The 24,886-nt window shown below is 47.3% G+C and overlaps 1 protein-coding gene and 1 pseudogene across 8 annotated transcripts in view; one reads left to right on the forward strand and one right to left on the reverse strand.

Annotated features, from left to right (window-relative positions):
- TRAPPC9 (trafficking protein particle complex subunit 9) overlaps positions 1-24,886 on the reverse strand; it is a gene marked incomplete at its 5' end in the record, with an annotated part of 502,410 nt that overhangs the window by 417,489 nt on the left and 60,035 nt on the right. For 6 of the 7 annotated variants that reach the window (XM_079722453.1, XM_079722455.1, XM_079722458.1 and 3 more), the window contains one exon: positions 24,634-24,777. The exons of the other annotated variant lie outside the window; for it this stretch is intronic. In XM_079722453.1, the coding sequence (XP_079578579.1) occupies positions 24,634-24,777 (144 nt within the window). The remainder of the gene's footprint in view (positions 1-24,633; positions 24,778-24,886) is intronic. 7 annotated transcript variants of the gene reach the window in all.
- LOC307065735 (protein CEBPZOS-like) lies at positions 21,729-21,972 on the forward strand (annotated as a pseudogene). The gene has a single exon. The product of its transcript is annotated as a protein CEBPZOS-like (transcript).

Raw genomic sequence — 24,886 nt, forward strand, 5'->3', positions numbered from 1 at the left:
GGAGTTCCAGAAGAAGAAGAGAAAAAGAAAGGGTCTGAGAAAATATTTGAAGAGATTATAGTCGAAAACTTCCCTAGCATGGGAAAAGAAATAGTCAGTCAAGTCCAGGAAGCACAGAGAGTACCATACAGGAGAAACACAACGAGAAACACGCCAAAACACATATTAATCAAATTATCAAAAAGTAAGCAAAAAAATTAATTAAAAGCAGCAAGGGAAAAGCAACAAATAACATACAACGGAATCCACATAAGGTTAACAGCTGATTTTTCAGCAGAAACTCTGCAAGCCAGAAAGGAGTGCAAGGACATATTTAAAGTGATGAAAGGGAAAAATCTACAACCAAGGTTACTCTACCCAGCAAGGATCTCATTCAGATTCAACGGAGAAATTAAAACTTTAACAGACAAGCAAAAGCTAAGAGAACTCAGCACCACCAAACCAGCTTCACAACAAATGCTAAAGGAACTTCTCTAGGCAGGAAACACAAGGGAACGAAAAGGCCTACAATAACAAACCCAAAACAATTAAGAAAATGGTAATGGGAACATACATATCAATAACTATCTTAAAGATAAATGGATTAAATGCTCCAACCAAAAGACATACACTGGCTGAATGGATACAAAAACAAGACCCATATACATGCTGTCTACAAAAGACCCATTTCAGACCTAGGGACACATACACACTGAAAGTGAGGGAATGGAAAAAGATATTCCATGCAAATGGAAATCAAAAGGAAGCTGGAGTAGCAATTCTCATCAGACAAAATAGACTTTAAAATAAAGACTATTACAAGAGACAAAGAAGGAAACTACATAATGATCAAGGGATCAATCCAAGAAGAAGATATAACACTTGTAAATATTTATGCACCCAACATAGAAGCACCTCAATACATAAGGCAAATGCTAACAGCCATAAAAGGGGAAAGCAACAATAACACAATCATAGTAGGAGACTTTAACACCCCACTTTCACCAATGGACAGATCATCCAAACTGAAAATATATAAGGAAACACAAGCTTTAAATGACACATTAAACAAGATGGACTTAATGATATTTATAGGACATTCCATCCAAAAACAACAGAATACACTTTCTCCTCAAGCGCTCATGGAACATTCTCCAGGACAGACCATATCTTGGGTCATAAATCAAGCCTTGGTAAATTTAAGAAAACTGAAATCGTATCAAGTATCTTTTCCGACCACAAGGCTATGAGATTAGATATCAATTACAGGAAAAAAAACTGTAAAAAAAAATACAAACACATGGAGGTTAAACAATACACTACTAAATAACCAAGAGATCACTGAAGAAATCAAAGAGGAAATCAAAAAATACCTAGAAACAAATGACAATGAAAACATGATGACCCAAAACCTATGGGATGCAGCAAAAACAGTTCTAAGAGGGAAGTTTATAGCCATATAATCGTACCTCAAGAAACAAGAAACATCTCAAATAAACAACCTAACCTTATACCTAAAGCAATTAGAGAAAGAAGAACAAAAAGAACCCAAAGTTAGCAGAAGAAAAGAAATCATAAAGATCAGATCAGAAATAAATGAAAAAGAAATGAAGGAAACAATAGCAAAGATCAATAAAACTAAAAGCTGGTTCTTTGAGAAGATAAACAAAATTGATAAACCATTAGCCAGACTCATCAAGGAAAAAAGGGAGAAGACTCAAATCAATAGACTTAGAAATGAAAAAGGAGAAGTAACAACTGACACTGCAGAAATACAAAGGATCATACAAGCAACTATATGCCAATAAAATGGACAACCTGGAAGAAATGGACACATTCTTAGAAAAGCACAACCTTCTGAGACTGAACCAGGAATAAACAGAAAATATAAACAGACCAATCACAAACACTGAAATTGAAACTGTGATTAAAAATCTTCCAAAAAACATGGGCTTCCCTGGTGGCGCAGTGGTTGAGAGTCCGTCTGCCGATGCAGGGGACACGGGTTCGTACCCCGGTCCGGGAAGATCCCACATGCCGCGGAGCGGCTGGGCCCGTGAGCCATGGCCGCTGAGCCTGCGCGTCCGGAGCCTGTGCTCCGCAACGGGAGAGGCCACAACAGTGAGAGGCCCGCGTACCGCAAAAAAAAAAAAAAAAAAAAAAAAAAAAAAAAAAAAATCTTCCAAAAAACAAAAGCCCAGGACCAGACGGCTTCACAGGCGAATTCTATCAAACATTTAGAGAAGAGCTAATACCCAGCCTTCTAAAACCATTCCAAAATATAGCAGAGAGAGGAACATGCCCAAACTCATTCTATGAAGCCACCATCACCCTGATGCCAAAACCAGACAAAGATGTCACAAAAAACGAAAACTACAGGCCAACAACTCTGATGAACATAGATGCAAAACTCCTCCACAAAATACTAGCAAACAGAATCCAATAGCACATTAAAAGGATCATACACCATGATCAAGTGGGGTTTATCCCAAGAATGCAAGGATTCTTCAATATACACAAATCAATCAATGTGATACACCATGTTAACAACTGAAGGATAAAAACCATATGATCATCTTAATAGATGCAGATAAAGCTTCTGACAAAATTCAACACCCATTTATGATAAAAACTCTCCAGAAAGTAGGCATAGAGAGAACATACCTCAACTTAATAGAGGCCATATATGACAAATCCACAGCCAACACTGTTCTCAATGGTGAAAAACTGAAACCATTTTCTCTGAGAGCAGGAACAAGACAAGGCTGCCCACTCTCACCACTATTATTCAACATAGTTTTGGAAGTTTTAGCCACAGCAATCAAAGAAGAAAAAGAAATAAAAGGAATCCAAATCAGAAAAGAAGAAGTAAAGCTGTCACTGTTTGCAGATGACATGATACTATACCTAGGGAATCCTAAAGATGCTACCAGAAAACTGCTACAGCTAATCAATGAATTTGGTAGAGTACCAGGATACAAAATTAATGCACAGAAATCGCTTGCATTCCTATACACTAATGATGAATAATCTGAAGGAGAAATTAAGGAAACACTCCCATTTACTATTGCAACAAAAAGAATAAAATACCTAGGAATAAACCTACCTAAGGAGACAAAATACCTGTATGCAGAAAACTATAAGACACTGATGAAAGAAATTAAAGATGACACAAACAGATGGAGAGATATACCATGTTCTTGGATTGGAAGAATCAACATTGTGAAAATGACTATACATCCCAAAGCAATCTACAGATTCACTGCAATCCCTATCTGGCACAAAAACAAAAATATAGATCAATGGAACAGGATAGAAAGCCCAGAGGTAAGCCCACGCACATATGGTCACCTTATCTTCGATAAAGGAGGCAAAAATATACAATGGAGAAAAGATAGCTTCTTCAGTAAGTGGTGCTGGGAAAACTAGAAAGCTACATGTAAAAGAATGAAATTAGAACACTTCCTAACACCATACACAAAAATAAACTCAAAATGGATTAAAGACCTAAATGGAAGGCCAGACACTAGGAAACTCTTAGAGGAAAACATAGACAGAACACTCTATGACATAAATCACAGCAAGATCCTTTTTGACCCACCTCCTAGAGAAATGGAGATAAAAACAAAAGTAAACAAATGGGACCCAATGAAACTTAATAGCTTTTACACAGCAAAGGAAACCATAAAGAAGATGAAAAGACAATCCTCAGAATGGGAGAAAATATTTGCAAAAGAACCAACTGACAAAGGATTAATCTCCAAAATATACAAGCAGCTCATGCAGATCAATATCAAAAAAACAAACAACCTAATCCAAAAATGGGCAGAAGACCTAAATAGACATTTCTCCAGAGAAGAGATACAGATTGCCAACAAACACATGAAAGGATGCTCAACATCACTAATCATTAGAAAAATGCAAATCAAAACTATAATGAGGTAGCACCTCACACCAGTCAGAATGGCCATTATCAAAAAATCTACAAACAATAAATGCTGGAGAGGGTGTGGAGAAAAGGGAACCCTCTTGCACTGTTGGTGGGAATGTAAATTGATACAGCCACTATGGAGAACAGTATGGAGGTTCCTTAAAAAACTAAAGATAGAACTACCATATGACCCAGCAATCCCACTACTGGGCATATACCCTGAGAAAACCATAATTCAAAAAGAGTCATGTACCAGTATGTTCACTGCAGCTCTATTTACCATTGCCAGGACGTGGAAGCAACCTAAATGTCCATTGACAGATAAATGGATAAAGAAGATGTGGCACATATATACAATGGAATATTACTCAGCCATAAAAAGAAATGAAATTGAGCTATTTGTAATGAGGTGGATGGACCTAGAATCTGTCATACAGAGTGAAGTAAGTCAGAAAGAGAAAGACAAATACTGTATGCTGACACATATATATGGAATTTAAGAAAAAAAAATGTCATGAAGAACATAGGGGTAAGACAGGAATAAAGACACAGACCTACTAGAGAATGGACTTGAGGATATGGGGAGGGGGAAGGGTAAGCTGTGACAAAGTGAAAGAGCGGCATGCACATATATACACTACCAAACGTAAGGTAGATAGCTGGTGGGAAGCAGCCGCATAGCACAGGGAGATCAGCTCGGTGCTTTGTGACCGCCTGGAGGGGTGGGATAGGGAGGGTGGGAGGGAGACGCAAAAGGGAGGGGATATGGGAACATATGTATATGTATAACTGATTAAACTTGTTATAAAGCAAAAAATAAAAATAAAAATAAAAATAAAAATAAAAGAAATGAAATTGAGTTATTTGTAGTGAGGTGGATGGACCTAGAGTGTGTCATACAGAGTGAGGTAAGTCAGAAAGAGAAAAACAAATACCGTATGCTAACGCATATATATGGAATCTAAAAAAAAAAAAAGGTTCTGATGAACCTAAGGGCAGAACAGGAATAAAGACGCAGTCGTAGAGAATGGACTTGAAGACACTGGGAGGGGGAAGGGTAAGCTGGGACGAAATGAGACAGTGTCATTGACATCTATACACTACCAAATGTAAAACAGATAGCTAGTGGGAAGTAGCCGCATAGCACAGGGAGATCAGCTCGGTGCTTTATGACCACCTAGAGGGGTGGGATAAGGAGGGTGGGAGGGAGACGCAAGAGGGAGAGGATATGGGGATATATGTATGCATATAGCTGATTCACTTTGTTATACGGCAGAAACTAACACAACACTGTAAAGCAATTATACTCCAATAAAGGTGTTAAAGAAAAAAAAAAAGCAGACTTGGGTAAATAGATACTATTTTAGAAAAGGACCCATTCAGAATGAGTCTGAATCAACTCAGTTTATCCCAGTATATCTTGCAAATCTTAGACCATTGAGGGAATTACTGAAATCAGCTTGGAAAAGTGAGCTGTTTTCAAGGAGATGAAGGTTGTAAAATTTCTATTAATTAGATTTTTATTTAAGATACTTCTGGGGCTTCCCTGGTGGCGCAGTGGTTGAGAGTCCGCCTGCCGATGCAGGGGACACGGGTTCGTGTCCCGGTCCGGGGAAATCCCACATGCCGCGGAGCGACTGGGCCCGTGAGCCATGGCCGCTGAGCCTGCGCGTCCGGAGCCTGTGCTCCGCAACGGGAGAGGCCACAGCAGTGAGAGGCCCGCGTACCGCAAAAAAAAAAAAAAAAAAAAGATACTTCTGTAGCCTTTGGCATGAATTGAATGATTTTCTCCTTAAAATCTAACCTACTCAACCACCTAGAGGGGTGGGATAGGGAGGGTGAGAGGGAGACCCAAGAGGGAGGGGATATGGGGATGTATGTATACGTATAGCTGATTCACTTTGTGATACAGCAGAAACTAACACACCATTGTAAAGCAATTATACTTTAATAAAGATGTTAAAAAAAAAATCAAACCTACTCACTAGGCAGCATTTTTGCGTCTATGGCCATTATTCTGTCTGAGGCTTATTTTATTTTTATGTAAAAACTTTTCTGCAATTAAAACTATCTTTCTAAAAAAAACACAAAAACACAAAAAACAGTACAGGCCAAACAATAAGAGATGTAAAAGAAATAAACAAATGAACATTAGAAATTAAAAAGAAGGAAGGGAGGGGAGGGAGGGAGGGGGGAGGGAGGAGGGAGGGGAGGGGGGAGGGGAGGGAGGGAGGGAGGGAGGGGGGGAGGGTAGGGAGGGAGGGAGGGGGGAGGGAGGAGGGGAGGGAGGGGGGAGGGGAGGGAGGGAGGGAGGGGGAGGGGAGGGAGGGAGGGAGGGAGGGAGGGGGGAGGGAGGAGGGGAGGGAGGGGGAGGGGAGGGAGGGAGGGGGAGGGAGGAGGGGAGGGAGGGGAGGGAGGAGGGGAGGAGGGGGGAGGGGAGGGAGGGAGGGAGGGAGGGGGAGGGAGGAGGGGAGGGAGGGGGGAGGGGAGGAGGGAGGAGGGAGGGGGGAGGGAGGAGGGGAGGGAGGGAGGGAGGGAGGGAGGGAGGGGGAGGGGAGGAGGGGAGGGAGGGGAGGGGGGAGGGGAGGGAGGGGGAGGGGGAGGGAGGGAGGGAGGGAGGGGGGAGGGAGGAGGGGAGGGAGGAGGGGAGGGGAGGGGAGGGAGGGAGGGAGGGGGGAGGGAGGAGGGGAGGGAGGGGGAGGGGAGGGAGGGAGGGAGGGAGGGGGAGGGGAGGGAGGGAGGAGAGGGGAGGGAGGAGCGAGGAGGGGAGGGAGGGGGCGGGGAGGGAGGGGGGAGGGAGGGGGAGGGGAGGAGGGGGAGGGAGGAGGGAGGGGAGGGAGGGGGAGGGAGGGAGGGAGGGAGGAAGGAGGGAAGTCTGAACCAGGACAGTGATGGCGGAAGGGGGAGGAGGAATCCCATGGGGAGAAAAGCTCATGCATTAGAATACACCCAAGCAATTCACAGGATATAGGAGGAAGGAGGACAATTGGAGGATGATTCCAAAAGCTTCAAGCCTCCAAGAGTAAGAAAACAGTAACACCCTCAAGGGAAAGAATTAATTCAACTGAGGGTCCTAGGCCATTCAAAGGACACATCCAGCCTTCATTTGGAAAGTGAAGCTCAGAAGTCAGGACTGGATGTATAACTGTGTGAAATCAAGAGCAAATTTTTATTTTGAATACAAGTACATATTGAATACAACAAGAGCTTAACTCTTAAATCCCCACCACAAATCTTCACAGAATTTTTAAAATGTACACCCTCATTGATCCACTTTGTAATTTCTAGCTTTTAATAACCTTGTTTTTCAGAACTCAAATAATTACCTTTGGGGTAACATTAATTTCATAATTTTTTAAGTCAAAGTTTCTTTTCCAGCTGCTCCGGTTTCTTCCCCAAGGAGAAGTATGTGCATGAAATAAATGCACTTCCGTATCACAGCATTTAAAGTAAAAAAAAAAAAAAAACTTTTTGATTTTATGACATACCGATCACAAGTTACAACGTAACAAAAGACTTCCTTTTACAGACACTCCTAAGGTTGGCAGATGCAGCTGCAGTGCAGTGAGGCTCCTGGCCCCAGGCTCCCCTGGCTACCCACCTTCTGCTCTGCAGCACATGAGAGCTGCTGTGGAACTGCAGGCAGAGAATGGGAACGCGAGAACAAGGAGCACTGGCTGTGTTTGGAAAATGCGTCACTTCTCGGATTTCCTGCCCTCCCTCGGCTCCAGGACACAGTGAAGCGAGAGTCTGAGGGTCCATCCCATCAGGATGAAACGCCCAGGAGAGCACCTTTCCCAGACAAAGGCTCAATCGACTCTGACACTGACAATGGCAAATTTCTAATGCATTTTCTTTGGGCTGAGCAGCAAAGTAATGAGCTGGCGATAAAATGAAGGAGAAACTGAATAAATTAAATCTAACATTTTCTATCTCATCCAATCTTTGTCTTTCAAATAAATGACAACCGCATCTAAGTTGGTAGATAACCCTGGTACAGAGACAAACCAGAAGTGTGATGTCTGATGTCCCGATGCCACCTTTGGCGGGTCTGGCTCCTTGTCACAGTGCAGGGCAACAAGATCAACCGTCAGCGCGTGCACTCAGGCAACAGAAGGTAATCGAGGCCGGCGGCGGACAAGAGCATGGACTCCAGAGCCAGATGGCCAGGGTCCAAGTCCCCGTTCCCCCAAATACCACACAGCAGACCTTAGGCATTCTAGCGAATTTCCTTATGCATCAATTGTCTCACTGTAAAATAAGCCTAAGAACAGTAGCTACCCGTTTGGGACAACTGTGAGGATTAGGGCAATTCACCCCTGTAAGGGCACAGAGTACAGAAAGTGCACACCAACGACTATCACACATTCTCAGGACCCAGAAACCCTTGTTAAGGCAAAGCCCGGTCACGTGTCTGCACCTTGAAGGTGCTGAAACTGAGGAAAGATATAAGAGGCAGACATTCTAAAAAAACAAATACTGGCTGGGCAAGTGAGAAAATGAATTAATCTAGCTTTGGAAGTCCGGGATTGTGACATATGAGCGCCAGCTCAAATGCAAAGATGAGGACTCTTCCATCTGGAAAGCAGAACTGAGAGCTCAGACTGAGGATCAGGCCACCAGAGATGCGGGAACACATAAGAGAGGAGGGCGCGTGGATTGGAGCCTCACACGCCTGCATCTGAACCTCCCTCGGCCCCACCTCCCGCTGGACAGGTTTGTGCCCGTGACACCCGCCTTCCCCCCCACCCGCCCCGCCCCTGGGCCTGCTTCCTCAGCAGCACGGGGGCTGCTTGGGTCCCAGGAGGGGCTGTGAGCACGAGGCACATGGTCGTCAGCCAACATGCAGGGCGCTGCTGGTGATGCTGTTAACTTGTCTCGCTGGAGTCTAAAACATCAGAACAAAGGGGGCCTGAGATAAGCCATGAGGAAGGAGTCAACACTAACTGCCTCCCGTAATGCCAGCTGCTCTGCTGGGTATGGAGTGCGGCTCATTCCACCACTGAATCAGCCCCACTTTCGAGATGAACAAACTCAATCTCAGAGCAGGTGGGGAGCTGTTTCTGCTCATGCCGCCCCCTCTGCTGCCACGCCGGCCCCATCCCGTCTTCTCTCCACGAGTGGAAAAGCCCAGCCACAAATGAGCATCCCTCCCCCGCGCAGCTTTCGGCATCTTAAGTTTCCCGACCAGGGACTGAACCCGGGCCACGGCAGTGAAAGCGCCAAGTCCTGACCACTGGACCGCTGGGGAATTCCCTCTATGTAGTTGTTTTATTTCCTCTAAATCCCTCTACAGCCACATCAGACACCAGCCTTCTCCCCACACCCACAGACCTGTCCCTTCTCCCACTGTTGGGGTTATTCATGCAGACAGCAGAGCCTTGAAATCAGGAGAAACAGGCCCCTGGACCTCTGTACCTCCCTAGTGCCACTAAAATTACCCCCCTACGTGCATAAAACATGACTGATACGTCAAGAGAGCCGTGGAATGGACACAGGGACAGTCAGAGAGGAACACAGACTCGCCGATGTGCAGGGGCCACAGTCGGCCAGGGTCGGCCATCAGCCACGTGAGTCCAGGTGGGCACCACCCAACAGCCCAGCCTCGGCACAGCTTCAAATCGCCTATGTAACACAGACCCCTGGGGATGCTCATAAGTAGAAAAAGGCAAGAAGGGGGCTGGCACTCTGTTCCCTGGCGTCGGTATTCTGTGGGCTGCATCCAGGGTCTCCTCCCTGAAAGCTGGGGGCTATTTGAGGAGGTCATCACCCAGAGAAGAGCTAAACCCCTGAACGTCCTACCAAGGGTCTCTGCATTCATTTTGCTAAGGAATATGCCATTTCTTCCACTAAAATAGTTCTCTGCCACTGAGACGCTGCTTAATAAATATTAATGTAAATTTATCTCAATCTCTTTTCAAAAATGAGATCCAGAAAAGCCTGAACTGGTGCCTTCTTTTTCTGTCTCAGATCAATGAAGCAGGATACCAGCAGGATGTGATGGCTGCACGGGCCGAACAGCTTGATTCCATCCACATGCAACACATGTAAATGAAGCTAACAAATGCGGAGCACAGATCACAAGGGACACTGGGGAAGTCTGCAAGTGACTCATTTCAAACGAGCCCATTCCATTTAAATCCAATTGCCGATCCTAAAAGAGAAGTAAGGGTGTAACAGACTGTAAGCTATTTGACCTCTTTGTGGGTCATAAAAATCAGTTTAGTGGGTAATGAGCAGCATCCCACAGGATGGGATGGGATGGGACAGGATGGGATGGATCATAGTCCATGTTATGGGCTATACTGTGTCTCCCCACCCCCCAATTCATATTGTTGAAGTCCTAATACCCAGTACCTCAGAATACGACTACATCTGGAGAGACAGCCTCTAAAGCAGTAGCTAAGGTAAAATGAGCTCATATGCGTGGACCCTAATCCAATATGACCGGTGTCCTTATAAGAAAAGGAGATTAAGACACAGCAACACACACACAGAGGGACGACCGCGTGAAGACACAGGGAGAAGGTGGTCGTCTGCCAGCCAAGGATAGGCCTCAGCAAGAACCAGCCCTGCTGACACCTTGATCTTGGACTTCCAGCCTCCAGGACTGGGAGAAAATAAATGTCTGTTGTTGAGGCCCCCAGCCTGTGGTATTTTTGTCCCCAATAGGGGACACCACACACAGTGAGAATGGGTGTTGCTTCATGAAACGTGTGGTTTTTCACACTCAGTGTACTTCCCACTATGGGCCATGATCAAGAAGTTTGAGGGCCACTGTTGTAAGGGCTCCAGGTCAGGTGTCCTCTCCGGTGCTCAGCAAGTTACTGGAGTACATCCTCAACTCCTCGCTTGAAACGACAGAAAGTATTAATAGATTCAAAATTCTCAATCAATTCTGAGATGCAATATCTAATACAGAGCTAATATGATAAATGAATATACACGTATGAGTGGTCATTCAGTCGCACTGCTTCATTTTTTACCAAAAAGGAAAGTGAAGGCCAGGGATCAGAGAAGTGATTGGCCCAAGGTCACACCTGGGAAATCCGACCACCCTCCCTACTCCTCGTGCTGATTCCGGTCTGGAAATCTATGCCAAACCCACAGTCCTGGTCCAGGTAGTCTGCACGCCCTTTCCCAGTTGCTTCAAATTTCAGACTCAATACTTCCATGTGAAAACCATACTGCTCCATTTTGGCTTGAATTTAATACTCAGAAATTCCTCTTCTCTTACTCTGACATATTCCAGATACAGAGAAACCTACATTTTAATCATTCTAGTCATCCTCGGCAATAAATAAGTACCTGCCAAGATAACCATTTTTTAGAGAAAATTGGTCAAACATTAGAGTCAGGCACAGCCAAAAGGTTCCCCCTATCTGTTCCCATCTAACTATGAAAATCCTGCAGAGAAACTCTCTTTTTATAACTTTAACAGGTTACTCTGCTGCTAAAACTTCTGATAACATCCACCAAAAGCTCTTTAAGCTGGAAAGAACTGTATAGAATTACAGGGAGAAACACCGACTTTTCAGGTAGGTGAAGTAAGGGAAGAGGCTAATGTTTATCAAGCTTCTACTACTGCAGGCAGGATGCCAAGTGGCTGCTACACATTATTTCTGATAATCCTCCAGACACTATCAGACACTATCTTCTTAATCTTACAGTTGAAAGCCGGCTTAGTAAAGTAAGTAAATTGTCAAAGGCTACATTTAATCAGTAGAAGACACAGGAGGCAAACCCAGGTCTGCCTCAACCCAAGGATCATAACCCATACATTTCTCTGCACTGTTCTCCTTGCTGAAACAACGTTGTACTGTCTCCATTCTACACACAGAGCAGCCCAGGCCAGGGACACCGGCATCTTGTCCAAGGCCATTCAACTACCCCATGAATGATACACACATACCATCAAAATAGAAAACTGTACGGTTCTCCAGTTTAAGACCTGCATATGTTGAAACGCTTCAGAAGTCAGAAACAAATCAATATAAACAATAAGAATTACGGCGTGTTGAGCATATATTATGCTTCCGGCTCTTTACATACAGCGTCTCAACTCCCCACACCAGCACAGCAAGGTAGACATAATCCTCACTTTCCTGATGAGGAAATAACGCAGAGAAAACAAGCAATTCGATCTAACAAGCACATATTGAGCCCCTATGAGCCAGACTTTATGCTAGGCTGGGGTTTGGGGGGTAAAAAAAAAAAGTCTCAATTCCAGCTGTCCAGCCTTCACACATAGATTGCTATGGATAAATATCTGCTTTGGGAAGATCACTTTATAGTCTGTGTGGAAGAGATGAGAAAGGACGACCTGAGAGACAAGGTGCGTCCTTAGAATGTGTCGCCATATCCTGGACCAGAAATGGCAGCCTGCCCGAGAGGGTGGCAGGCTGGCACTTCGTGCAGCAGATGGTGGGCAAGTGAGCAGCAAAGCAGGCCCCACTCCACTGCTGAACAGCATACACCATCTAGACCACGGTGTCCCACAGACTAAATTCTTCGAGACGGTGCAGAGTGCCCTTCTTGATACCACCCCAGGATGCTCTACTTTGGTTCACCTACAACTTGGCAAATTAGTATTTTCCCATAAGTAGTAAATGCAGTTAATATATTTGGGATTTTGATATACTGACAGTTTTTCTTCACCTCATTATTTTACATGTGTGGTTGCTCTACTGAGATTGCATTTCATTAGCAGGTACTTATTATGTTGCCCTACACAGCATTTATCTCTTCAACACACAACTTGAAGTCAAAAGCTTCCCTTCATTTCTGCTGGGTTTTTGTTCATCCTCTTCTGTCTATTTCTGAACAAACAAAAGGGACTGAATAAATTGCGACAGGAACAAATTACAGCTCTTTACTGAAGAGCTCCCACCAGGACTCTGCAAGGTAACAATTCATGTGCTCAGCCCTCCTTCTCCTCCACGCAGGTGAAAAATGGAACATATTAACTCAAAACTCCAGAAGAAACCACATATATACCACCTGGGGAAAAAATGCAAGGGGGAAAGAGCATGTCAGGAATGGAAGGAAAGAAACAGGATAATACACATTTGCCTCCACAATGTAAAAACTACGGCCTTCATCTATAGGCAGCGTTCATGCTGTAGCTCTTTATGCTTTGCTATGAAGCCAAAGGACAAAAATTCAAATCTAGGGCTGTATGTTCTCCATAGCGGGAACAAGACACAACACACAGGGCTTTAAACCCAAACCCTGCATATTTTCAAGTTGGCCCATATTATAGGAGACTTTCAATTATTATAGCCATGTTATTTTACCCATAATGTCTGATACCAAAATGGAGTAAAATAATGCATTCTTATTTTCACTGCCATTTTACAATTTACTGAAATTCAAAAAAATGTGAAGAACAGATAGTTTAAAACCCAGGATTATAAAAGATGGCCAGAAAAGTCATTTTAATTCACAATAGTCTAGAACTACGGTAAGTGAAAGTGCAGGGCGGTGGGGGATGCGGAGGAGGTGTGTCCATCTGTCCAGTCCGTCCTGAGCCTGACGCTGTGCCGCCCTGTGTCACCACCTCAACGCCCTCACAGGTGGCTGTCGGGCTGATACACAGGGCATCAGCATCCCTCAGATTCCATGTCAGCCTCAGGGTCCTTCTTTCCAATAAAAACGTGACACCACATCTCTAACTAAATGTGACATAACTTATATCACTTTACGTGAGTTTTCATATGAATAACTGTACAATCCATAAGAAATCTCATCGGCCCACAAGTCACGAATCTGCTACCCGCGAGCAGGGGCACTAAAGAAGGCAGAAACTCCTCTGAGGGCAGCCAGGGCAGCAACGGTGACTCTGCATTTTACTCCGGACCCAATGAATGGTGGCTACCGGGGGGGAAAGAAGGGAGGCTGCCTTCCAGAAAGAGGCAAAGACCCTGAAGTGGCCCCAGTGAAAAACTCCCCACCAACAACTTGTTCTTATCAAAGCCCGTTTCTCGGGCTTCCCTGGTGGCGCAGTGGTTGAGAGTCCGCCTGCCGATGCAGGGGACACGGGTTCGTGCCCCCGTCCGGGAAGATCCCACATGCCATGGAGTGGCTGGGCCCGTGAGCCATGGCCGCTGAGCCTGTGCGTCCGGAGCCTGTGCTCCGCAACGGGAGAGGCCACAACAGTGAGAGGCCCGCGTACCGCAAAAAAAAAAAAAAAAAGCCCGTTTCTCAGCCCACGGAGCACACCTCCTGCACTGGCCTCCCCGGGTCCTTGTGAGATGTAAGCTCCTGGGTCCAGGGTGGGGCTCTGGAACTGGGCCTGTAAATTCTGAGTTAACTGTTGGCTGAGCGTTACTTTCTTTCAAAATATATTTCCCCCAGGGCTAAGCCTTATTTGAACCAAAGAACCAAATCCACACCCAGCTGAGGGATGGGGGCAGGGGGTGGATTCAGACTGCCCCTCTAAGGGCAGAGGTGGGGAGAAGGGGCCGGATGGGGATGTTTGGGAGGTAAAACCCGGAGGACTGCCTGAGGAGGACTTAGATATGGGGTCTGAGCAGGGGAAGGGGATCAAGACTGACTTCACCGTCTGTGGTCTGAGCAACTGGACGGTGTGGTGCCACGTGCTGAGATGGGGCAGGGAAGGGTGGGGAGGCAGTCAGGCGTTCCGGTCTGGAGCTCCATATAAGAAATAGGTACAACAGCCATGTGTGCAGAGAGTTCTTGGAGCCTTGGGCCTGTGAGTTCACCAGGAGGAAACATAGACGGAGAAGATAAGGACGGTGTTGACTGGACCCTCAATGTGGATGACGAAGCCACCAGGACACAGACAGTGGCGGCGCTGCAGGACAGGGTGAGCCAGGAGCAGGGAGAAGTGACCAGAGCGCGTCAGTGACCGCAGCCAAAGGAGAAGCACGCCTGATGTGAGGAGCTGGGGTTTCCCAGGAGGACTGCCTAGAAGTAGCAACAGGGAAGGACTTCTCTGCCATCTCTAGGCCCCAAGGCACTTGGGGTGCAGGAGGAAAAAACAGCAGCATCTTGAGGGGTGGCCAGGGAAGCAGTGCCTACAGGAATGAGCTGGTTCCCCTCCCCACTGTGGCTCCATGGAATCACCACCCGCATTCTGAGCAGGACAGTGCTTTCTGTGCTTTATTTACCTGCATTAGGCCTGCATTGAGCGGCCTTGTTCCTTCCTGCGAAACACAAATGACATCTCTTGGCCAAGGTTCTACCAGAAACATTCCCACACATTTGCAAACTCTGTGGTATAGAGTCACTACCTTAGTACAAGGTTAATAGAACATTCAGGGGAAAAAAGAGGCTGAGATGAAACAGGGGACTTTGCTATGACAGACCATGAGTTCCTGAGGTCACAGCGGAAGGTCATGAGAGCAGGAAGGGATGGGAAACGAGCCCTGACTGGAAGTACCGAGGTTACCAGAGAGGAGAGTCTGAAGGCGACAGACGACCTGCGGGCCTGGACCTCAGATAAGGTCGGGATGCAGAGGCTGAGTGATGAAGGGTGCTCTGGGAGACGAAGTAGGCAGCAGCTGAAGCCCAGGGGCACTGGGCACACCTGGCGGAGGGGCAGACTCAAAGGGACGATCCAAAGGGACTCGAAGGGGCTGGGAGTGCAAAGGGAACAAAAGCAGGAAGTGATAATCCTGGCATTTGAACCCAAGGTCTCGCTCCCTCCAAAAATGATGCTCAGAGATAAAAGGTAGATGATAATGAACATAAATTTACCATTCTACTTAAGGAACCCCCAAAACCTAAAACTCCCTGCAGGTTGTTTTAGGGGAGGGTTAGGGATTGGGGTGGAAGGTAACAAGCTTTGGCTTCTTCCATTTTAGCTGGTTTCTGAGTCCAAACTACCCGACCCAGTTTCTCCAGTTCCTCCCGAAACCCCTCCGTCCTCTGTCCCTCCTTCTTTCCTTCCCCTAGATGAAGAAGGAGGTGACTTGTGACAGCCGTGCAGATAAGCCTCCCTTTACCCCGCCCACAGGACTGGCACCAACGGCCTCCTCACCCCACCCAGTCTCTCTTGTTGGCTGCATCTCCCGCCATCCCTGAGCCCCACGCTTTGCGGCATCCTGTTACTCTAAACACTGCTCGGCCAGAAGACACGGGGAGCACTCGTAACTCCTCGCGCCTCGCTCCCGCCCGCACGGCTGCCGCAATGCCCCGCCCCACAGCCTTGCCGCCGCTGTCCCTCAGCCTCCAGCTCAGGCCAAAAGTCACCTGTGGTACTGCATGGACCCAGCATCGTGTCCAGCTCACAGAGATGATCAATAAACACTTCCAGCAAGGAGATAAAGAGGGCCCCCAATGTCGTCATTTACCTCTCCCTTGTCCCACATCGTCTGCACAGTATTCCTAGAACCCTTAAAATACACCTTCAGGAGCCTTAAGGGTCTACTGCAATTGCACTCACAACTCAAAAACCTATCTACTTTACATGTAAAAACCAAAATTTTTAAAGGAATTAGCAATCCTATTTTTTCTTATTCTCTTCACAGTACAAGTCACTCTCGTTCAAAAAGCATCACGTAATCTCAGATCAACAGTTTTCAAAGAGAGAAGGAAGAAGCGGGGGAGGAAACAGGGAGGAATGATTCCTGTCTAGCCCATCTAAATGTATAACTACGGGCTCATCAAAGAGAAATCAAAACAAAAAGTTGTTCCCGGTACTAAAACAAGAAGTAAAATGTCAACTATGATAGCAAGAAAAGCAAAAATAAAATAGGAATGCTTTTTCTCAATGGGGACTCATCTCCTGCTTCCTGAAAGGAGACGTGCACTTCAAACCACAAAGTCAAATCTTCACCAGTGTGTGCATTTAGCTAAGCTGAAGCCACACTTCCCAGAAGCCCCTTCCCTGCATACTCTGAGCCAGCGTGCATGGGGATCTGGAAGGCACAGGCACACCCACCGACACTGCTGGGGTGGGGGGTGGAGGCAGCATCCCTCCCCCAGCTCCTCTAGCCCCACCAGGCCCTCTGCTTCAGCTTCTCCAGCTCCTGGGCCAGGTGGCCGCTCCTCCAGAGGCTCCCATCATCAAAGCTGGGGGCTGGGAGGTGCTGAGAAACCAGCACGGTTCCTGTCCATCCCCGTGGGGTGGGGTCCAGCTCAGCCTCGCAAGTTCCCGCTTGTCTGTGCTTCCTTCCCACCCACCTCCCCTTCCCAACCGCCTCTCCGAGTGCCTGCCTGAGGGCTTCAGGATCCGGCAGCATACACAGAAACAGCTGCTCCACATACTGTGCAGCCAGCTCCCACACTGCGTACAGTCAAACCCCGGTCATAAAGCACGCGTACATGTATGTACCTGTGTGCGTAACGACAGAGAACCTCTCCTTGATGCAGGCTGCTCAGTGCCCTACTTCTGACTAGGCCCTGTCCTCGCCCCACCTAGGCCAGCTGTAGCAAGGATCCCACTTACTTAGGTTAGCGAGAGTCCCCGCACCCTTGATATCCGATCACCCTCAATATCTGATCAAGTTCCTCACACCACCGCCCCGCCTTGAGGTCTAAGCCCTTGGCTTGCCTTCAGCGAGAATCCTGTTAGGCCAACTGTGCCAGAACCCCGCAGCCCGATGTCCCCTCTGAGTACTTTTCTGTCCCCTCCCCACTCCCTTTGCTGTGGGCTCTGAATGCCCACTTGTCCTTGTGTCCGGAGGGAGCTCAGTCTCTCTCCTACTGCAAGAGCTGACCCAACTGCAACTGTCCAGAACAGTCTTCCTGGCCATTTTAACAAGTGTCGGGACAATTTCTCTTTAATGGCATGTGTGTACTACGTATGCACGCGGGCATTTAGAACCCTAACTGAACTGCAGTTTTCACAGCTTTGCCGTTGTTTTCAAAGCGGTACTTCTTCCTTTTCCATAAACAAGGTCCTCTGTGCACCAAAGGCTGCCTTGAAACTGTTTCCAAGCTCAGTGAGTGTTTTTCCCTCTGATGAAATACACACATATCACCATCCCACTGCCAGGGGGCAGTAGCACTGTGCTGAAACGGACTTGCCATCAGCAACTGGAACGGCCATGTGGAAGCAGGCAGTCATTTGGCAGTTAAAGGAAAACGTCTCTGTCAAGAGGGGTCAGGGCCATTGGCTCCCTTCCCCCATATTAGGAGCTGAGAGGCTAGGGGTCCAGGCTTGTTCTGCCACTGGCTGTGGGGCCGGGACAGGCCGCTTCACCGGGCAGGACCTCCGTGTTCACCCCTGCAACGGGCCTCACTCGGCTGTGGCCTTCTGCAGCCGGGCAGCCTGGGAACGCAGGGGTGCCAGGGAGGAACGCCAGGACGCCGTCCTCCGGGCGTCCATTCCCGCTTTACGGATGAGATGCGTTACCTGGCAGGCACTGCCAAGCCCGAAGCAGCAGAAGACCCAGGTCTGGGTCTGGACTGAGCCTCATCCCTCAGCCCAAGCACAGTGGCACCTTCTCTCTCATTCATGCAAGCCCTTCCCTAAAAACTCCTTCCCTCCACCTCCCCCTCACCTGTGTCCCACACACCTGCTGAGTACCTGCTCACTCTCCAGGGCCCATCTCAAGCACCTGCTACCTCCTGATGAGCGCTTCTTCAGCCCTCCCTGGGAGACTCCATCTCTTCCCTCTTCTGGGTTTTCCTTAACCCTAAATCCATGCAAGTAAATCATCTGGCCAGAGGCTCCGACAAGGAGTGACGGGTGGATGAGCAGGAGGGATCAATCACCTCACAATTCCTATCAGCCATTCCACATCACTTTTAAACTATGAACAAACGCCATGGTAAAATGTTACTTAAATGCACCTTCAGAACAAGTGTCCTATGGGCTTCCCTGGTGGCACAGTGGTTGAGAGTCCGCCTGCCGATGCAGGGGACACGGGTTCGTGCCCCAGTTCGGGAAGATCCCACATGCCGCGGAGCGGCTGGGCCCGTGAGCCTTGGCCGCTGAGCCTGCGTGTCCGGAGCCTGTGCTCCGCAACGGGAGAGGTCGCAACAGTGAGAGGCCCGCGTACCGCAAAAAAAAAAAAGTAGTAGAGAACAAGTGTCCTAGCATTGCACTCCAACTTCCCGTCCACAACCCCCCACCGCCGGAGCACTTCCTGAGTGGTCACTGATCACTGCCACCGTCACTCAGTCATCCCACAAATATTCCCGGCACGCCTATGACTATTTTAGATGCTACACAGGTACAGTGAAGGGCTTCCCTGGTGGCGCAGCGGTTGAGAGTCCGCCTGCCGATGCAGGGAACACGGGTTCGTGCCCCGGTCCGGGAAGATCCCACATGCCACGGAGCGGCTGGGCCTGTGAGCCATGGCCGCTGAACCTGCGCGTCCGGAGCCTGTGCTCCGCAGCGGGAGAGGCCACAACAGTGAGAGGCCCGCGTGCCACTAAAAAAAAAAAAAAAAAAAAAAGGTACAGTGAGCCAGGCAGAGTCACTGCTTTCTTAGAAAGCACGTTCTAGTTAGGGAGGCCCTAGGGCGCTAGGAATTGGATTATGGTGCACTTGCTGGGATGGAGAAGACCACACAAGGAGGGGTCCGCTCCACGCCTAGACTCTTCTCCACACGACCCAGGGTGGTCACCAGCAGTTCCTGGGGCTTCACGCTTCTCCCAGCAGAGAAGAGGAAACCCCTCTCTTCCCAGGCAGCTCGGTCCCTCGTCCCATAACTTAGCCTTGCTGTCCCTGAGGGGCCCGACTCTCCTAGAGGGGGATTTATCAAGAGAGGAAGTGGAGGGTCAGCCATAAAAACTGCCCGCCCTGAAGAAAAGTCGGGACATGACCAGAAGACGCTGTGAGGGCGGGGATGGGGAGGCCACCTGCACAGACCCACCCCAGAGCTCAAGGCGGGAAGGCTGGCAAGAGTGTAGCCGATGTCCTGAGACAAGAAAACACCAAAAAGCAAAAATGCTGACATATTCAAGAAACCAAAGGATGGCCAATGGGGGTCCAATGTAGAGAGCTTCATACTCTCTGTTAAATTCACACATGTTGGTCTGAGCTAATCCTCTGTAATGTTAAATGTATTTCTCAGAGTTCCAGCAACAGTTTCAAGTTTTGTATTATGCTAAAGAGATCTGTCATAAAATGTTTAAAACAGATTTTCCTGCAACTTTCAGCTTTAGTTCAAAAACAAGTGAAGCGCTTTCAGGAGGTGTCTTAACTCTTTCAAACCCGCTGTGCACCATCCAGGTACGTTAAGGCACAAGATACATTTCATACCATGAGTATCTCTCATAGTAACTGACAGTCTTTGGGCAAAGGACTTCATTAGCATCTCAAAGCATGACAGACCTCAGCACAGTGGCCTGATGCTATCTGCCTCCCAAGAAATGAGAAACAAATGAGGCAAGCTACAGGGAAACAATCAGAAGACTGTAAAAGAGTTTCACATAAAAGAGATACAATTAGTAAACAGGCACACAGAACAAATATCCAAACTTGCAACTTACCCAGAAAATACAAATTAAAACAATAAGGCAACGTTTTCTACATACTGAATTAGCAGCACTGCTGCCAGAGGTATAATTAGAACAATCCTTTCAGAAAGCAATTTCCAATATGTTTCAACAGCAATAAAAGTGTTCAAAATGGCTGACCCAGTAATCCCTCTCCTGACAAAATCTCTCTCCTGCTCAAAAGGCCAAAGCACTGAAGAGGCTCACCATAGCATTCCCAGTAACAAGTGAAAATAAAACAAAAAAAGAAAGAACGCAAATGAGAGTATTTATTATTAATGCATTCAACAGGATGTGAGTACTGAAGTGTGCCACTAACCAGCCACAGTGGCTTTAACTAGCCACTAATAGGGTTTCTTTTCAAAGTGATGAATGTTTTAAATTGACTGTGGTTAACAGGTGCACATATCTGTGAATACACTAAAAAACTGAAGGGCACGTTTTAAACAGTGTGGTCTGCGAACTAAATCTCAATAAAGTTACTTTTAAAAAAGGAAAAGCATTTATTATTAATGCATTCAGCCATATGTGGATGCCACTACAAGCCACTAGGTGACAGGGACAGGAAAAAAGGCAAGTCAGACAGATACCTTCAGAGAGCTTGCAGCCTGAGTGGGGAGCCTGTCAATTAATTGAGCGCTCGATGGGTAAGCACATACTCCAGTGGGAATGCTCCAAAGGAACACAAGGTAGTCTTGAGTGAACAAGAAGGGCTTTGTAGAAAACAACAGAAGTGGTTATCTACACTGAGATGTGAAGGATGAAAAAATGTTAGCCAAAAGAAGGAAGGAAAGTGGAAAGGAAGAAGGGATGAGGGAGAGGAAGAGAATGAGAAATCCAGGTGGACACACCACACTTTCTTTATCCATCCATCAGTGAATGGACATTGATGGATGCCGCTTTCACTTTTTGGTTATTATGCGTGATGCCACTAGGAACACTCATGTACAAGTTTTTATGTGGGTGTATGTCTTCAAACCTCTTGAGTATAAGGAGTGGAACTGCAGGATCATATTGCACTACTGTTGATCATCCACTTTCCTTCCCAAAATCCCAGACAACAGAATCACACAAATCACTGTATCTAACATTCCCCAAATAAACCAAACCCTCTTAATTCCACCAGAACTGGGGAAAGTCCTCCTACCTGAAGCTATTCCTTCTGCTCAGTCTGGTCTGGCAAACACCAATTTGTTCTTCAAGGTCAAGGTCACCTCCTTCATGGAACATTACCCAAACCATTCTTCCACCTCTGAAAAGAACTGTCAATTCCCCCATGATGCTACCATATCCATCATTTACTATGGACTCCTCTGTAGGCTTAACCGTGGCATCCTCCCCACACCCTATTATTTTCATGTAAACAGTTGGTCCCAGCAGCCCCGCAAGTACGTGCCTCAGGATGGCCTGTACTCTGGATCCACTGGCAAAGAAGATCTTTAAAGGAGTTTTACTAGCTGAACTTGTGGGCATTTTTTGGAGCATATTTTTTGTTTAAAAAGATGAACGCAAGCCAAGATTTCAGGCAAACAATGAGCAAGAAATTCCCCTTCATCTTGAAAGTTTATTACAAATCCACTGAACACTCTGGAATGTACGGAAACAGAGAGCAAGATCAAGAAAAGTGGCTGAACAGCAAAAATTAGGAATCTGACCATCAATCAAGGTTTGCCCTCTTTCATAGTATCAGGCAAGATTAAAATTCCAAAGTTGACATGGATGGATTTTAGAATATTTAAGGTTAAATGTAAATTCTAATTAAGTCAGAGGTTTTATTCTTTGGACTAACTGTGAAGAAATTGAAGGAAGCTTTGTTTATTATGTTATAAATGCAGTTTTGTTTACTACTCAAAATAAAGTGGTTCTCCTTTAAAAAAAAATCTCCCCTATAATTCTGAATAGATAAATCTTTCAAAATAGATAAAATAGTAAAACACCTATTTTTAGTATACATTACATTTCTTTTCCATTATAGTTTATTACAAGGTATTGAGTACATCGTGCCCTGCGCTACACAGTGGGACCTTGTTGTTTATCCAATTTATTCCCCTCTCCTTTCCCCCTTTTGGTAACTGCAGGTTAGTTTTCTATTGTCTATGAGTCTGTTTCTGTTTTGTAAATAAGTTCATTAATATTTATTACATTTTTAACTCACATTTAAAATCCCATTATCTAAAAATATATTAACTAGAAATACTGCTTTTATCCATTGTCACTTTACCTGAAACAATATTCAAACTCTACATCAGTGTCTCTGGTACTACTAGAGCCACTTTGGAATAAAATTCGTCATCAAAAAAAACAAAAAACAATTGGCCCCAGAACCCATCTTGTGAGTTTCCGTGCAGTGGCACACACCGGGGTGGGGGGTGGCGGGGGACCGAGGAGGAGGGTCAGGCAAGAACCGCCAGACTGTGCCGCCTCCATCTGCAAACACCCAGACGGGTTCCCATACAAGGAGAAGGCTACTCCTCTCTTCCGTATTTCATTTCAATGCGGTGATATTTAGAAATGTTAATTATCAACCCTGTGAAAGGTACCATGAGCTCTCCAGGAGAAAGGTCACCCAATCAATTAAAATACTATCATTAAAATAATAACAAACTACCACACAATCTGTTAATATCCTAGTTGTACAAATGAGAAAATGAAGGCCCAGGAAGAATTTAATTACTAATCTGAGGTTATGGTAATTAGAGGTTGGGGTGAGTGGAGGGAACCCTTGGTCCTCCTGACTTCAGTCCTCTTCTCAGAAGACTCCAATTAACCAAATACCATTACACACAGGCCCTTATGAGGCAGCGGTTTGTTCAACAGGGTCAAATATCCCAAGTTTCTCTCCTTCTAGACCCAGTGTCTTTGGATCACTAATTAATATGACCTTAAATAACCACCAAGTTCCTTCTCTCCTGGGGCTTCTGCAGGGAAGACAGGCCGACTAAACAGGCACCGGCTCTGTCGGTGCAACGTGAGAAGTGCATGAGGGGAGGGGAGAGACCGAACAGCAGGAGGACGACGGGTCCCCTGGGACTTGTGAAAGGCAGCCTAGAGGAAGTGCAGACCCAGGGGAGATGGCTGAGAAGGTGCAGGCAAGGGGTGAGAGCAAAGGCCCGCTGCGGGAAGAAGATGTGTATTTGCGAGAAAGAATTCCAGGACGAGGCAGGTGAGGCAGGGGGAGGTGGAAGCAGCTCAGGGAAGGGATGTGCTCCCCTCCCTGGGAGCAGCTGCATCAGCCCCTGGGTGGGTGATTACAGAGACCCAGCTCCCCACCACACAGCGCGGCCATCCCAGTGCCAGAGGCCGCGCTGAGGCCTCACCCCCGAGGCTCTGGGCGGCGTCCTCTCCAGACAGTGCCCTCCACAGGAGATAGGGACCTCGCCCCGAGAACCTGTACGACCTCTCGGTGACGGGGAAGAAGGCCGGTCTGCGGGATGATGCAGGACGGCTCCAGGGTCACCCAGCCCGGAGCTCCCGGGGGCCGCCCAGGCCCCTGCAGATTCTGCACCGAGGCCCAGCTTCCCTCTGCCCAACCAGACCTGCCTCCTTCTCTTCCCCTCAGTGGGTGTCGATCCCAAGAGCACTTCTAATAAACGCCCCGCACATGCATCACATCCAAGAGTGCTTCCCAGGGGACCCACAGCACATGCTAACCCGGTGGGAGGGACAGGCAGACAGGGCGCTGGGACAGAGGCAGCGGAGGGCTGATTTCCAAGGGCCTGTGTGGCACCCAGGAAGCAGGAGGACACCTGGGGCTCGGGGTGGGGCCTGGGCTGGAGATAAACGGATTGTGACTGAAACCCAAAAAACACGTGACACCCAGGAACTGTGTGAGAAGAGAAGGTGATGGAGGCAAGGACCTAGAAGAAAGCTGCCTTGACGTGTGGGCAAAGATATGCACGATCCTTCAGAAAGGCAAGACAGACACTGCCCGCGCGGGGAGCAGTGACCAAAAGGGGCACAAAGGTGTTTGGGGTTCTGGTCTTGTGTCCGATCTGAGTGCCGGGTACCATGTGATCACTTCGTGAAAACTCACTGAGCAGTGTTCTTGTGAATCGTGCACTTCTGCATATAAATGTTACACTTTGACACTTACATTTTATAAAACGTAGGGAAAGGCAAGGGGAGCCCATGCCGGAGGCTGAGAGCAGCGAGAAGGCCCAGTAGTGTGTGTTGAGAGGGGCCCAGGGAGGTGAAGGCATGGAGGACATCTCCCCCCCCCGATCCTGGGCCGGTGTTGACGGGGGCCAGCACCAAGAGTGCACTCATTCATCTTTCCTGGGAGAAAACTAGAGTTTGAATCCACTCACCTTGATCTGACAAGAAATCCAGCATGGTCTGTAGCAGGAAGGACAAGTGCCTGACAGAGAGAGCAGGGTTCCCCATCCTCCGGGATGCGTAGACCAACTCGTGAAGCAGACGCATCTGGACGGCAGCCCAGCCTCGGTGCGTGCCTGCGACAGAAGACAGAGAGCATCAGAGCAGGGCTTCAGGGGCGCACTGGCAGCAGGGCCAACACATGAGCCCTCTGGAGCCATGTCTAACGTGTGAAACTCGTGATTT

Source organism: Hyperoodon ampullatus (genome assembly GCF_949752795.1).
Source record: "Hyperoodon ampullatus genome assembly, chromosome: 17".
NCBI lineage: Eukaryota > Metazoa > Chordata > Mammalia > Artiodactyla > Ziphiidae > Hyperoodon > Hyperoodon ampullatus.